Raw genomic sequence first — 15,648 nt, forward strand, 5'->3', positions numbered from 1 at the left:
ATGAGTTTACCCTATGAAACCCATTAGTAAAGCTAATTTGAAGACTTATGAATCCCACGAAAAATGGAGAACTGGGAGTAGGAGTCAAGAACCTTCTACTAGTAGAGATGTCCCCTCTACTAGTTATGACCTTCCTTCTTCTAACTCCCATACTCTGGCTGATTTAATGAATGAATTGACCTTGCACCGAAGGAGTATAAAGTTAATAAATGAAAGGATTAGAGGATTAGAACGTAGACATGATTATGATAGTGAGTACCTACAAAGGCATTCAGATTTTGAGATATCTTACTACGAAGCTCAGGCCCGGCACTATAGAGGTGAGTCTGATGTTACTTTCCCTGAGTGCCCCCGATATACTCAGTATCAGCCCAATCCCAAGGAGACGAAGACATAGTTTGCGATTTTGACATATGATAGTAGTTGATGTACTTTTAATTTTATTTTTGTAATTTTTTGTAATAGAGATAAATGTTTGAGTGTTTGTAGTTTCATTTTTATTTTTATGTCGTAATTGAATAATTTTTAATTATTGTTATAATTTTTTGATGTGGTAGTTAAAATTTGTTAAATTGTAATGTGATGTGATTTTTATTTTGCATCCCGTAATTATGCAGTAATTTAGCTTTCAAAAGATGGCAAAAAACTTGACCTAATTTGTATTTAACAGCTAATATACAAAATTGAAATATTATGAAATATAGCAAATATTTCACACAATATGCGTTCTACGCAAGTCACGTATCGCTTCAAGTAATATAGGACTTTCTGATCACTTGAGTGAATCTCATCTACCGTAGGATTTATACAATCCCTCAAAGATTTATGATGATTTTCCAAGTTATTATTTTGAATGTTTTCCATTTCCATTTCTAATTTTTCAAGTCCTTCTATTTTTTATTTTTTTCCTTTTTTCTAACACAGGATCATAAGTCACAAGTCCTGCGAATCCTTTATTTTGCATACGCAACACAACAAACAATAAATTAACAATTAAAAAATATAACGAAAGATATATTCAACACTATTATTTATTCAACACAACACCTTGTTTTTGACACAAACAGTTTTTTCATAACACTTTTTCATACAAAAAACACTTTTCACACAAAAATAGTTTTTATGACACTATAATTTTCCAAATCTAAGCTTAATTGCTTCACCTAAAATTCTTCTAAAGTCCTTACGACCCCAAGCGTGTGTTGTTTTTGTGCGTGTTTAATGTCAATTCAATTCCCCTGAGACGGTGCTAAAAACTTGAACCAACCCGTAATTATGCAGTAATTTAGCTTTCAAAAGATGGCAAAAAACTTGACCTAATTTTTTTAATATGCAAGAATTTATGAACCCATATTTATATATTTATAATGATTTTGTAAAGTCACAATTTCAAACACAAGTATATGTATCGCTCAGGTAATACAGGGCTCTAGTGAAGTCTCGTTTATCGATCCCACAGGGAAGCGAGGTAAGAGGTCCTTAGTCAAATTACAGTCTACTAGAATTACTCCTTAGTTTGGAATGTCGATTAAAATGGTGTTTTATCTAGCAACTACTCCTAAATGTGAATGTTAAATGTAAGAATAGTAACTATTTCTAATGTAAATAATAATTCTAAAGATAACCCTTTTTGGATGAATTGGTTTGGAGAATTTTAAGATGTTAAAAACTACTATTCTTATGTAGTGAATTGGATAATGTAAAGGAATGAGATACATTAAATATTATTTGTGTCAAATAGGAGAAATTTTAATTCTCTATAATTCAGTGGTATAGAAAATAATTGGCTAGTCTTAGGTTTAGTCCCTAAATCCATGGCTAGGCTAGGAGGATACTGGCTCCCACTCCAGAGCTCTCACTTCCCTTCCTTGAAGACTAACTCTTGATTTAGTTTTTAAATAGTAAGATCGAATAGGGGATTTTTAGTTTGTCACTCTAGAAATCTCCAATTATATACCTAACAAAATATATTTCCCTATTTATTGGAACTTAATCTCATGAACGAAATACTCCTTCATGGACTTAAATTTGATTCTCACTCTGTTGTAGAACTCATACTTCATTTTCTGGATCATATGTTTCACAACATATTTTAACAATTCAATTGGTCAGATCGAAAAGTAAATTAAGAGCGAAGTTGAAAAATCATCATAATATATAATTAAAACTTCTTCTAACATGCATCCTGATATCCTAAACATGAATCCTACTCATTGTAAAAGAAAAGTAAAAGGAAAATAATGGCATAACTTTCTCATGCCACTTTTTCCAAAAAATAAGAAAGAGTAAACACATCACAAAGCATGAAGAAAACACAACGAAAAACTTCATTAAATCAAAGAAAATCCACTAGATAAGTGTTTACAAAATCATAAGATAATGAAGAACACAATACTTAGCTTTTTTGCCTTGAAAGAAAGATGAAAATCTCTTCCACAAAGTCTCCCGCTAATTCATGCAATACTAGGACATTCCATTACAGATTCTCTCAAAATCCCCTCGCGAATCTCTCCAAATAGGTAGAAATCTAAATTTCTACTCCTATTCTAAGATCTCTAAACATTCTTCATATTTTTTCACTCACACACACCACTTTTTCTGACATAAAAGCACCCTATTATAGGAGGGACGAATTTCCAAAGAGATGCCTCAAGCAACCTTCCAAAAAGCATCTAAATACATTGAATCTTCTAGAAATTTACCCAAGATTGCGTCCAAACCATCTCGGGTGCTGTCGGTGCCATTTTCGGCCCTGTAGGCGTCATTTTCTGCACTCTGGCACTGTCGGCGTCGGTTCTGGCGCCATCGGCGCCCACCCTGCGCAGCCTACCTTATGCAGTTCCACCATTTTGCTTCGTTTAGCTCCGTTTTAGCTCTGTTTCGTCCCGTTTCAGTTGTGTTGCGTTACTAACAGATAGACCTACAAAATAAGCATAAAAACAACCTTCTTATAAAGTTTAATTTCATTCAAAAATATGTGAGAAGTGTAAAAGAGATTAAGCATAGAAAGACATATCGAAATGTGTCAGGACAGAATTTTCTTTCTTGCTAGTTTTTGCTCCAACTTGCACCGTTTTTGCTTCTTTTTATCCAAAAATGGTGTAACAATGTACCTTAAATATGGTATAATGAAATGACCAAATGAAACTATAACAACACCCCAAATATGTTGTAATGATAACTTCTAAAAGAGGGTGTAGCAATACATCCTGAGACGGTGTAATAATGCACCCAATATACGCTGCAACAATACACCCTGATGACAATCTAACAATGCATACCAGATATGATGTACTAAAGCATGTCAAAATGATGTAACAATGTACCTCATTTATGGCCCAACGACATATCTCGATGAAGATATAATAACACACTCCACATATAGTGCAACGATACCTCCTGAAGATTGTGTAAGAATGCACCCCTAAGATAATGATTTTCTCTGAACTTCTAATACTCCTTCCTTGTAGCTCGCGACTCTAGCCTCTACAGCCTACAAACATCATCACAGCTCACCGCTACGACATATGTGACCAACTACAGACTACGTGGTTCAAAACTTCTGTAGCTCTTGAGTCTGACCCCTGCAGCTTAAGGATTTCATTACAACTCATCAACACAGTCTGTGTGAGCAACTATGGCCTATGTGGTTTGCAGTAGTTGCAGCTTCCGACTCTAACCCTAATGGCCTATGAAAGCTCACAGCTCACCTCTACAGCCTATGTGCTAGTACGACTTACGTGGCCCAATGCTCGTACAACTCCTGATTTTAGCCACTGTGGCCTATGAACATCGTCATAACTCACCATTTTGGCCTACGTAACCAAATAAGGCCTATGTGGTCCACATCTCATGCAGCTTCTGACTTCAACATCTGGGGCCTACAAACATCATCACAACTCACCACGGCAACCTACGTAACCAACTACAACCTACGTGGTCAACAACTCATGTAGCTCCCGACTCCAACCTCTACAACCCATAGATATCATCACAACTAACCACTACGGCTTATGAGGCCACCTAAGACATACATGGCTTACCGCTCGTATAGCTCTCCACTCGTGCCTTTGCATCATACAAATATCATCACAGTTCCCTGCTATGGCTTATATGACCAACTATGGCCTACATGACCCAAATCTCAAACAATCCTAGATACTTAGTCTCTACGGTCTATCAATGGTATCGCAACACACTACAACATCCTACGTGACCAACTGTGGCATACATGGCTCACAGCACCTACAGGTTTCTACTATGTATTCGGTGGCCAACTAAGACTCTTGAGGCAACCATCTGTGGCTCACATAGTCAACTACTACGATGGTATTCATCTATGCCTTATAAGACAAGATAGCACCATGACCATCATTTATAACATTCATAGCGGATTGCTGCCTCCATAACAATCAACTACCGCCATTGCAACTTACTATCACTGAGAACTATATTCATTATGGTTAGACTACAGTTATTATTGATGAAATACTATTGCACATTTGTAATGTTTAGCTTTGTAACTCCATCTTCCCTAATTCAGAAGAAAAGTTGACTTGTATACTCACCATTCTTATTGGTATTTCAACTGGACAAGGCTCATGGTTTTTTCCCTTTCCAGGATTATCCAAGTAGAAATTGAGGTGTCATCTTCTGCTTAAAACACTATGAATATCATGTACAACCCCTTTAAAGCAAGATTAAAAATGTAATTTCATCATGTTATACTTTGTCTCCTATAAATAATTAGGTAATTTTATGAATAAGATACCATCTCTCTCTCTTCCCTTAATGCTCTATTACTTAAATGGGATTTATAGTCAAATCAGTAGCAACATAATTTTAAGTAAGTGTAATAAATTCAAAAATGATATTACATTCATCTTTAAAAATATCAAATATTTTTTAGAGAGTGAAAGAAAGAGCATCTTAATAAATATCCACAATTCTTATGTATTTACATATGTAATATTTAAACTTTCATATTTGCAAGCATAACACAATTCTTTAAAATCACATCAAAAAATAACAGTACTATTAACATTTAAAAAATAAAGTACACCTCTTTCATGTATTATCTTGACACCAAAGTGTTATAAATGTAATAATCAAATTTTAGGCTTTACATATGTTAATATTATATATGTAAATTTTTCAAAAAAAAAAAAAAAAAAGAAAAAAAGATATGAATTTCCATAAAAATTGTATAAATAGCTCCTTATAAAAACCTTTTGGCAGTTTAAGAAGGCTTCTAGCTTTTTCTTATTTTTTTGCATTGAAATTATGAAATGAAAAAATAACCCTATGCTAAAGATATAAGAATATATCTTATCATTATTAATGTACTTTTAATGACAAATCTCCATCAAAGACAAAGACTTTTATTATTAAATGTCAATCCACGGTATAGAATTGAACGTAAAATACACATAATATTAAATTAAAAAAAAAGTTCACGCACGACTTCGAAGAATTATGTGGATTTTGCAAGGAATTCACCATGGAACATCATCAACCCATGGGAAAATTATTCAATACAAACGGCGTATGCAGAAATACATGCATCGTAGTATCTTCACCGAGCAAAATTATACTTCGGTGGGCCTAATTTTTTGTTTTTTTAAATAAAAAATTGATATAAATTTTGATCAACGGTAGAGATCGGACGGTGCATACATTTCTACATACGCCATCAATATAGAATAATTTTTCCCATTTTCCCAGGACTCACGCAACAAATCTTAAGAGAGAGAGAGAGAGAGAGAGTTCTCAGCAAAATTGTGTTATACATAAGCTATAACATACTTTAAAGCAAATTTAAATTTTTTGAAAATCAATCAAATTTTAGCCAACAAATTTTGAACAGCTTTTATGGAAGATTTACATACCACTCACATCTTATGTAAATATATATCTAATCCCTAAATTTAAAATTTTACATAAATAACACAATACGTATACATGAAAGAAGTAGAATTTATTTATTTTAAAAGAAAATAATAATATTTTTTGTCATATTCATATGAAAGATTAGGGTGGTATAAATGTATATAACAGACTTGTGCGGTACGCATGTAAATGTTTCAACTTTTATTCATCTTAAGATCACCTCTCTACCCTCTCTCTCTCTCATTAAAAAATTTTGGGAACGAATAATAGTCATCTCCGTATCAAAATTATTCGAGAAACATATGAAAGTCTGTCTATCTCATTCATTTATATGCATATAAGAATTTCAATTAGCCATAATCTTCACAAGGAAGTCACTTTTCGGTTCATTACCAAGGGAAGCAAAGCCAAATAAAGCTTGGGCTAGCTCGAGCCCGGGCTTCTTAAAACTCCGCCCGTACATACAACTGGCACCAATCAACCCCATCCAAACCCAAATATTTATTATAAACAAATCAATACTTCATTTCCTTTCAAATGTGTGACTAAACATAAACAAGTTTGACCCTAATTAACACCTACAGAGCATATCTAGAAAATAATATGAACAGGACAGGAATTTGCAGAAAATTGGTACAAGAGTGAAAGGAAAGGGTTGGTGGGCACCTGAAATTTTCCTTTTTTATTATTTTTTTCTGAAAAAAGAAAAAAAAAAACAAGGTGCCAGAAATGGTGATCACTTCCTCATCAGAAGTCTGAAAAAACTATACAAAAAAACTAGCAGAAATGGTGAAAGAAACACAGTATGTTACGCTGGTGGGGGCATAGGGAGAATAGTGTTGGCAAGCTCCTCGTTCAATCTAACAGGAAGTGGAGGCATTTGGCTCATTATGCCAGGCACATCATCCAATCTGCAGTTTAAGCAAAGAAAATAATCATTAATCATGTGTTGATTCAGTTTTAATATGTCATAATAACAAAAATGTAAAAAATTTTGGGGGATTTGTACACATTATGCCAGACAATTCTTATGAGTTTACATATCTAACCCTGAAATCTTTAATGTAATGTCAAAAATAACATTATTATTAACTTTTTTTTTTGGAAGTGAAATACACATTTTCAGACATAAATAAAGTTCTACAAATACAAGATAAAAAATTGTGTTTGATATTGCAAAAACACTCAAATTTTTAACATCACAATAGAAATATCATTGATACTAACTTTCCAATAGTGACAAATAAGTTCTCATGTATATGTTTTAAGGTGATGATGCACTAAGGTGAAGATTAGGACCAATATGTTGAGGCTCAGAGTGGGTTCCTATAAGAATCATAAAGCCATAGGGAAACCCTCTTTGACTTAGAAGTTTCACACATACCCATCATACACATACACACATTATATCACTACATATCACTCACTATACACGACATTCACTTCATCACACTCACCTCACTTACACATCACACTCAATACATTTACACTCAAGTCCACCCAAATCCACTGAATCCACTCAAGTCCACCCAAATCTACTCAATCCACCCAAATTCACCACAAACTACCAAATCCCACCCAAACTCACCCAAATCAACCCGAATCCATCCAAATCCACCCTAATCCACCAAAGTCACTTCAATTCCACCCTAAATCCAAAATCCACCAAATTTAAATACCACATGCAAAACCCAAACCCACCAAGCCTAAGTCCAAAATTCCATTATGATAAGTTCAAAACTTCACTAAACCCATCATGAGCAATTTCAATACCATCAAACCCAAATCCAGAATCCAGCATTCAAACGAATAATTAAAACAAATGGCACAGATCGGTTCGAACAGAGAATCGAAGCGACCCAAGGCCACGTACCGCGGGAGTACATGGAGGAGCGCAGCGAACCAGGGAGCGCCGTGCGGTAGTTCAGAGACGCAAGGATGATAGGGCGGACACGTGGTTAAGTAAGAAAAGTGAGATATTTAGAATTAAAGAAATACAAAAAATCAAATATGACTTTAAGAAATCATATCTTGGTGTAGAAAAATCATAAAATAAAAAAATACATCTATGCTTAGTGAACAAATGATAATTTAACGAACCTAAAACCAAAAATAATTATCTTAATAAAATAAAAAAAATCATATCTTAGTGAACAAAAATTTAACGAACCTAAAACCAAAAATAATTATCTTATATTTAATTTTAAATTAATTAAACACTCATAACTCATTTTAATTATAAAAACCCTAAAAAACCTAATTTTATATGATAATTATCTCTCTTTGATTAAATTAATTATAAAAAGAAAAATAAAAATCATAAAAATTTGAAATGAAGTTTGATGTGCTGAACAAAGTCAGAGGGATCAAAGAAAAATAAATATAAAACATCAAATTTTAAAATATATTTTTCATGTATTTTCCTATTAAAAATAATTAAAAATTATAAAAATTAAAATATAAATCAAAATAATGTGAAATTTGCCCTAATTGGTCCTCCGAACTTTAGTAATATCATAAAATTTTTCAAGGATAGAGAACATACATTTGGAAATTAAATTAATTTTTACTATAAATTTATAATTTTTAATTTAAATAATTACAAAAAATAAATAAATGTTTGACAAAATATAAATTCACATCTGATATCTTGATCAGCCCACGAGCAAGTGGTCAGTGAAGCCTCATGATAATTGAAGTAAGAATGTGAGAATTATGGGGTGTTAACCTTATGAGCATAGCTGTAAATGTAAAATTTACAGTCTTAAGCTTTCATTAAATGACTTCTAAGGAAAAAAAAATGAAGGGAAAAAGGTAAATTCGTGATGATAAACTCACTTAAGTATTTGAAACATCAAAAGGGTAATTAGGGTAGTAATGCAAAAAAAGTAAAAAAAAAACAAGAAAAATGTAAATATTTGAATGGTTGGATACAATGGAAGATGTGAAGGTTTGATGATAAAGTGATAAGAGGTATGGATTAGAAGCTTCTCAATTCACTAAGGGTCTGTTTGGGGCAGCTGCAGCTTATCCAGCTTCTGCTGATAAGCAGCTTATCCTGATAATCTGTTGATGAGCAGCTGATCCGGATAAGCTGTCTGGCTGTTTGGTTGGCGCTTATGGAAAACAACTGATTGTGAAAAATTGACCATTTTGCCCCTGTTCTGAATAAGCAGTTTAGCTGTTTGGTTAGTGCGTTTTGTAAATGCTTCCATACTGATGAGATTCCTACCCAGTAAATTATATTGATCTCACTCCCCTTACACCGGTAGCATCTCTTCTCATACAATTCGAAACAGAAACCTGAGCTGAAGGTACTACAGTTCACCAATTCAAACGTAAGGGAATTTTGCTTTATTTGGCCAAAAAGTAAGAGCGTAAATCAATTCTGTAAGGATTTCCTTAAATGCTGACAATTTGAGTGAAACGAAAAGCAAAATGGATGCCGAATCTTAAATCTTAATCAATCCACAGATCATTTGAATTTTCATTTCACTTCCCTCATTTTCCTTCAACCCAAACAAACCTAAATTGAAGTAATAATCTCTTACGTAATCATGGGGCTTATATAAAAGGAGACCTAACCTGTTGTCTAGAGCTGTAGTCAACTCTGATGGAGGCTATGGAAGAGAGCAACTCCGGAAGCGGAAGCAACTTCGCGACCTCACGAACGGCTGCATCCTTAGCTTCTATTCCTAGATCCTCCATGGTCTCCTGCTCCGTAAATCTGGCCCTCTTGTCCTCGATGCAGAGCTCCAAGAAGAGAGCAAATGAAAGAAAATTATTGGTCTAGTTGAATCCCTCGTCACCCTCCTGCCTCCGTCGCAGAGAAGGAATCGCAGTCGTGCGATCACGAACGAAGCAGGGAGCGGGGGGGTTTGCGAGCTCGATCGCGAACAAAGCAGGGAGCGAGATTGCGAGCTCGATCGCGAATGAAGGAGGAAGAAATGCCGAATCCGAGAGGCGCAAGAGCAGGGTTCGATCGCGAGGGTAGCGGAGTAATTCAAGAGAAAACGCGACGAGGCAACGCGGACCGCCCACATGATCCCGCGGGCAGCGTCATGCCTAAAATAAAATTCGCGATTTCTAGCACGCAGCATAAACGTGTTATTGCTGCCCCAAACGGGGCCTAATTTAAATGCCAATCTTTGATCGAAGAAAATTTCACAATCCTTTGGTCACGATTAAGTATTTTTACACAACAAATTTTTTTTTTTTAAAGTACAAGTTTGCCCCTAAAGCCTCAAGAGCTTTACAGTGAGCTAGGCTCACTAAGGAGCAATTCAAGAAAAATATAAGTGATAAATAAAACACAATGCAACATTCAAGTCTAGCCTAACGGTAAACTTGCAAAACTCCCACATACTTGTAAACATACCCTTATGGGCCCCACCTGTATACACTTACTACAAAATTGGTAATTAATTCATACCTTCACTCATGGGCTTAATAAGGACATAAACAAGAATACATAGAGCACAAGTTGGAATATGAATACCCCTTTTAACATTTCTTAATCCACATGGATTGATAAGCTGAACAGTGTAGGAAGATAAAATGAACTTGAAATGACCCAAGGTATTTTACAATTGTTTAGAATCATGTTCTGGACATCTTTACAAGATCTTGAACATTTCATGGGACATTTGAGCTTATTATAATTTGTTGAGGAAAATCATCCTAAAAAATGTAACAGTCACCAAAATCAAATGAAATACACAAGAACCCGCTAAAAATTTAATCCACTACTCACCAAATTAAGATATATTCACGAGAATCATCCCGCTACAACTTAGGGTGCATTTGGGGCAGCTTTTATTTATCCTGAAATGCGACCCGCAGGTTTTAACCTGCGATCTGCGTTTGGTGTAAAAACTCAATCGTGTTTTCGGATAAGCTGTCGAAACGTGTTTTCCAAACGGTGAGACGACGTTTTCAAAACGCCGTCCGCACTTATAAGCTGCCCCAAATGAACCCTTAACCTACAGTAATATCCAATGCTTAGGTGTATGAGTTTTGGACATTGTGCTCAAACCCTTTTGCTAATTAGGGACATTTAAAATATGGCTACATATGAAGCATCGAGCTAGTTTGTAAGTTGGAGGTGTTGGTGGTACGGGCGTTGACGTGAAAGGCTTCTGATGCTAGGAATGAGATAAAGGCTTATAATGCTAGGAATGAGATAATGGGATTGTATTGTTTCACCCAAACCCGATGACTTCATGAGGGTACGAAATTAGCAATACTACCCTTCAATATTCGGCAAAAACTTGCCCTTACTTTCTTGATCTGCTGATGGCTCTGTCCAAATAATGTAACTAACTCATGAAATGCCTAATTTACAAAATATATCTAAAAAATATATATATCTTTTGGTGAAACTGATAGTTTGCTTGCTAAATGAAAAGTCTAAATTACTTACATGACAATGTGGTGGCCAAGGCTCAACATGAAGCGAAGAAAGAACTTCAACTGAACTTTCCTTAGTCATAAATAACATAACCCCATAGGATTTCGAGGTTGTTTGTCCAGCACAACGAAAATCCTCACATTATATTTAAGTTTTTGCATGATTGTATGTTGTGCGACATACATAATAACTCTTTTTAGGATTATAAGATTTTTAGCACCATCTTCCTAGGCTATTTGCATGATAGTATATTGTGCAAGTATAAGCCTAAATTTTAATTAAGTGGTAGGAGAAAACACTCAAATAAGATCATTTTCAAAATGTAAGAAGTCTTCCTCAGAGTCTGTGACATCTCATACCTTTCGCTCATTTGGTCTCCAAAATAACTTTTTCACATTGAGTCATTCTCACTTGATTTTCTTACAACCAATCATGAAAAATCAGCTTTGAATTGCTGAAAACGAAACCTCAAATCTTAATCGAGAATTTTCTTAAGTGACTTTTGTTACTTAAGATGTAATTAACTATTGGGGATTGCCCCTATAGAAAATTAGAAACCTAGATAATATAAACTCTATCTAATATTTATATTAGAAAGGGAATCATCAAATTTAGCAAACCAAATAAGAGACATAAATTTCTTAGTTTAAATGATTCAGCCTCCTAACAAGTGATATGTTTATTTCTCGAGGCGGTGTATTACTTGTGGTTTTTTACTCAACTATCTAAACTATTAAATATATGAGATTCATCTGGTCTCATATTTTTTTAAATCAAAATACTATTTTTCAAAATAAAATATATAACTAACTTAATATATATATATATGCAACCGACAAATTCCAAAAAATCGACCGACAATATGTATATAAATTCTCCAAAAATTTACAGGATAAACTTATAGTAAACAGCACGGTATAAATGATGAAAATCAGAAGATTAAAAATATGAAGATGTTCACAGAATCTCATGAATGTGCTTAATAACACTAAATAAAAGCTATTTAACTCCTTTATAAAGTCTAAGCGTTCAGTATCAATCCATGAGGTAATGAACGATGACTGAATGCTTCTACTGAAAGGTGATTTCCTTTTTGATGAAATCTACATGTCATTTATCTCATAGGAAGACTTGCATACATACCACTCACAATGTATTTACATATCGAACACCTAAACTTTGTTTTTTTTACATTTATACCATCTAAATATTTCATATCACATAAAAAAATATCACTATTTTAACTTTAAAAGGGTGAAATACACGTTTTTATGCATGGGTAAGGTGGCATATTTGTAAAAATTGAAGTTTTGATGTTAGAGATGTGAATACATAAGAATTGAGTGGTATGTATTTAAATCTTCCCTTATATTAACTACAATGAAATAAAAACAATATACAAATATATTTTAAGAAAGTTGAAACGAAATGATTAATAGCCAAGTCAGATACAAAAAACTATAAGAAAAGCGTTGGCTATCTAGTGCTATTGCCCCTTACCTCCGGAAAAGGGTTCTGGGGTTATATTCCGCTTTAAAATAATACTAATAGAAAAAAGAACAAAAAAAGAAAACTAAAGGGAAAAGTAGTGAATTGCAACGGTACTCATAAGCAAAGAATAACGACACTGAGAATTCTTAAAATCTGCAAATATGATCAAAACCTCTGTCAAGCCGTCTCACTTGATGCAAACAATATTTTATTTTTGGGGCATTTACATACATACCACATAATTATTACGTATTCACATATCTAACACCTAAACCCATATTTACAAAGATAACACCAATCATTACGAAAAATACCACTGCTACTAAATTTTTAAAAGAAGTATATCTTTTCATGCAAAGATTCATGACATCAAAGTGTTATAAATGTAAATATTAAACTTTAGGTGCTAGATATATAAAATCAAAAGAATTGTATGGTATGTATGCAAATTTTCCTTTATTTTTTAATTTTTGATACTATGTTAAATTAAATAGAAGCGCCATACAATGCTCCAATACAGAAATCAAAATTAGACAAGTACAATGCTCCAATACAGAAATCAAAATTAGACAAGCACTATCCTAAAGTGTGGCAGTTTTAGAAAGAGGTAACTTTGGTGCAGCAATCCTTCTATCATGTTTAAAATATAGGTAGAAAATTCAGAAGTAAGCCCGCAACAGAATAAAGATATAAATCTTCCAAATAAATAAGAATTTACGACGAGGACCATAGCTAATCAAAGCAAGAAACATACTCATTCATGATTTTCAGGATATTATCACGCGCTTGGCAGAACAAAGTAAGGTTATCATTTATCTGCAAAGAAATCATACATTGGTTAAGAATGGCTAAAATTTATAATAATCTCTGAAACTGCAATCTGTAAACAGATCGTTTCTGAACTTGCAACCATAGTATTTCCACTGTAGATTATTTAGTTCAAACAAACAGAAGTTCCGAGTAGTTTGCTTTTCAGCACACAGCTGTGGCACTTACCAATTCCTACATATTTACATATATAGCACCCAAACTTTGCTGTTTACATTTATATCATCCAAATATTCAAATCACATAAAAAATACCACAATTTTAGGTTTTAAAAAGTGTCCTTTTCATGCATAGCCAAGGTGGTATGTATGTAAAAATTTAAGTTTAAATAGGAAATGAGTGCAATGACTGCACATCATCCAATTTTAAATGATGCAGCCTGCTTTATGTACCTGAAAATGATTGAAGTTCCCAGAGATTTGGCTGAAGATCTGTGCAGTCTGATCAAGGAGCTGTCCTGTTGGGCCTCCAATTGCTGCACAAACAGGGTAAAAACATTAATAAACTATTTCACACAAATTTTAGGAGGGAAAAATTGAATCCTTAACACTAAATGTCATCATTGTGTAAAAAAAACAAACCTTTGCATGAAATTTCATCATCATTCTCCATGGACATCATCGGCATAGCATAAGGAGGGATATTAGGCCGAGCCACTAGGTTAGGTGAAGGTTTGGCTGTTGAATCAGTAGCCCTCTCCTGAAAATAAAATTGCAGAATTCTCAAAATTTAAAGCAACAAATTAGGCCAATGAACTTTGCGTTAACATATGGAATGGAATTTATAAATGACATTCAAGTTAATCCAAGCTAAAGCTTTGTCATGGCTATGTTTGGATAACACTGCCAGTGGCCGGAACCTAACAGTTATCTTGATGAACATTCTGATATTTTCAAGGGTTTGAGAACAATAATAGTCACCAAAATCGAGAAATTATAAAAAGGGGCATTTACATACACACTGCCCAATTCCTATGTATTTAACTCCCACAAATCTAACACCTAATTACAAATCTAACACCTAAACTTTACTTTTTACATTTATATCGCCCCAATCATTCATATCATATCAAAAATACCACAATTTTAGCTTTTAAAAAGTTAAATGCATAGGAAAGGTGGTATGTATGTACATATCGAAGTACTGGAGTTAAGATATGTAAATACATAAGAATTGAGTGGTATGTATGTCAATCTTGCTTCTAGAAATCTTATAGAAGGCTAAGGCTAAGCTAAGTGAAATTAAGGGAACAGAGCAAAAATCTGGAGCTCTACGGTATAAAAGGTAGAAGGGACAAACGCAGAAATACTCTATCAATGGAACATCTTTTTCCTGAATGAATTGATTAAAACATATCATTCAAATAGACGCAATTTAATTTGTTTAAAATTTGGTATAATTTTCAAGATGAAATTATGCAATTACAAAACTCTTATTTAGGCAAATAATCCATGGTCTACCAAAAATTCGTTGTAAAGTCAATAACTGACTTTACCGTTTGAATTTTCAGAATTTTCGCGAGGATTATAACAAATAAATTAAAGAAAACAGAAGTCAATATAAAGGTCTCATCAGCTATTCATGCATATGTAAACATCAAAAAATGAAAGAAATTGAGCGAATTCACACCTTTTTATCTTTGGTTTTCCGTGATAGGCTATCATCTTTTCTTCTTTTCCCACTTTCTTTTTTCTGCAAGAGAAAGAAATTAGTTAAAATCCATTTTTATAAGACTCATAAAGTTGCTGAGAACTTTCCTATTATTTTCCCTCCAATCTGTGTTGCATTTCCCCTGGAGCTTGTTTAACAATTCACAAAATACAGTAGCATGCATTAACTCCAGGTAAATTCAGCATACAATAGCACACTCAATTTCACTCAATAAACTTAAAGGGGCATTTACATGCATGCTACACAATTCTTATATATTTACATATCTAACAACAAAACATTCATATTTACATACAGAACACTCAAATATTTGACAACACGTCAAAAATACCACTATAACTAACTTTTTAAAAGTGAAA

At 33.6% G+C, this 15,648-nt stretch overlaps 1 protein-coding gene across 1 annotated transcript in view; it reads right to left on the reverse strand.

Moving 5' to 3' along the window:
• Nucleotides 1-6,329: 6,329 nt before the first annotated feature.
• The window catches only part of LOC110038950, a 42,925-nt gene continuing 33,606 nt past the window's right edge, over nucleotides 6,330-15,648 (reverse strand). The window contains exons 3-7 of the mRNA XM_020743884.1: nucleotides 15,248-15,310; nucleotides 14,200-14,317; nucleotides 14,011-14,093; nucleotides 13,545-13,606; nucleotides 6,330-6,800 (exon numbers count right to left, since the gene is read on the reverse strand). Of these exons, the coding sequence (XP_020599543.1) occupies nucleotides 6,698-6,800; nucleotides 13,545-13,606; nucleotides 14,011-14,093; nucleotides 14,200-14,317; nucleotides 15,248-15,310 (429 nt within the window). The 3' untranslated portion in view covers nucleotides 6,330-6,697. The remainder of the gene's footprint in view (nucleotides 6,801-13,544; nucleotides 13,607-14,010; nucleotides 14,094-14,199; nucleotides 14,318-15,247; nucleotides 15,311-15,648) is intronic.

The sequence above is a fragment of the Phalaenopsis equestris genome, unplaced genomic scaffold (assembly GCF_001263595.1).
Source record: "Phalaenopsis equestris unplaced genomic scaffold, ASM126359v1 Scaffold234465, whole genome shotgun sequence".
Classification (NCBI taxonomy): Eukaryota; Viridiplantae; Streptophyta; class Magnoliopsida; order Asparagales; family Orchidaceae; genus Phalaenopsis; species Phalaenopsis equestris.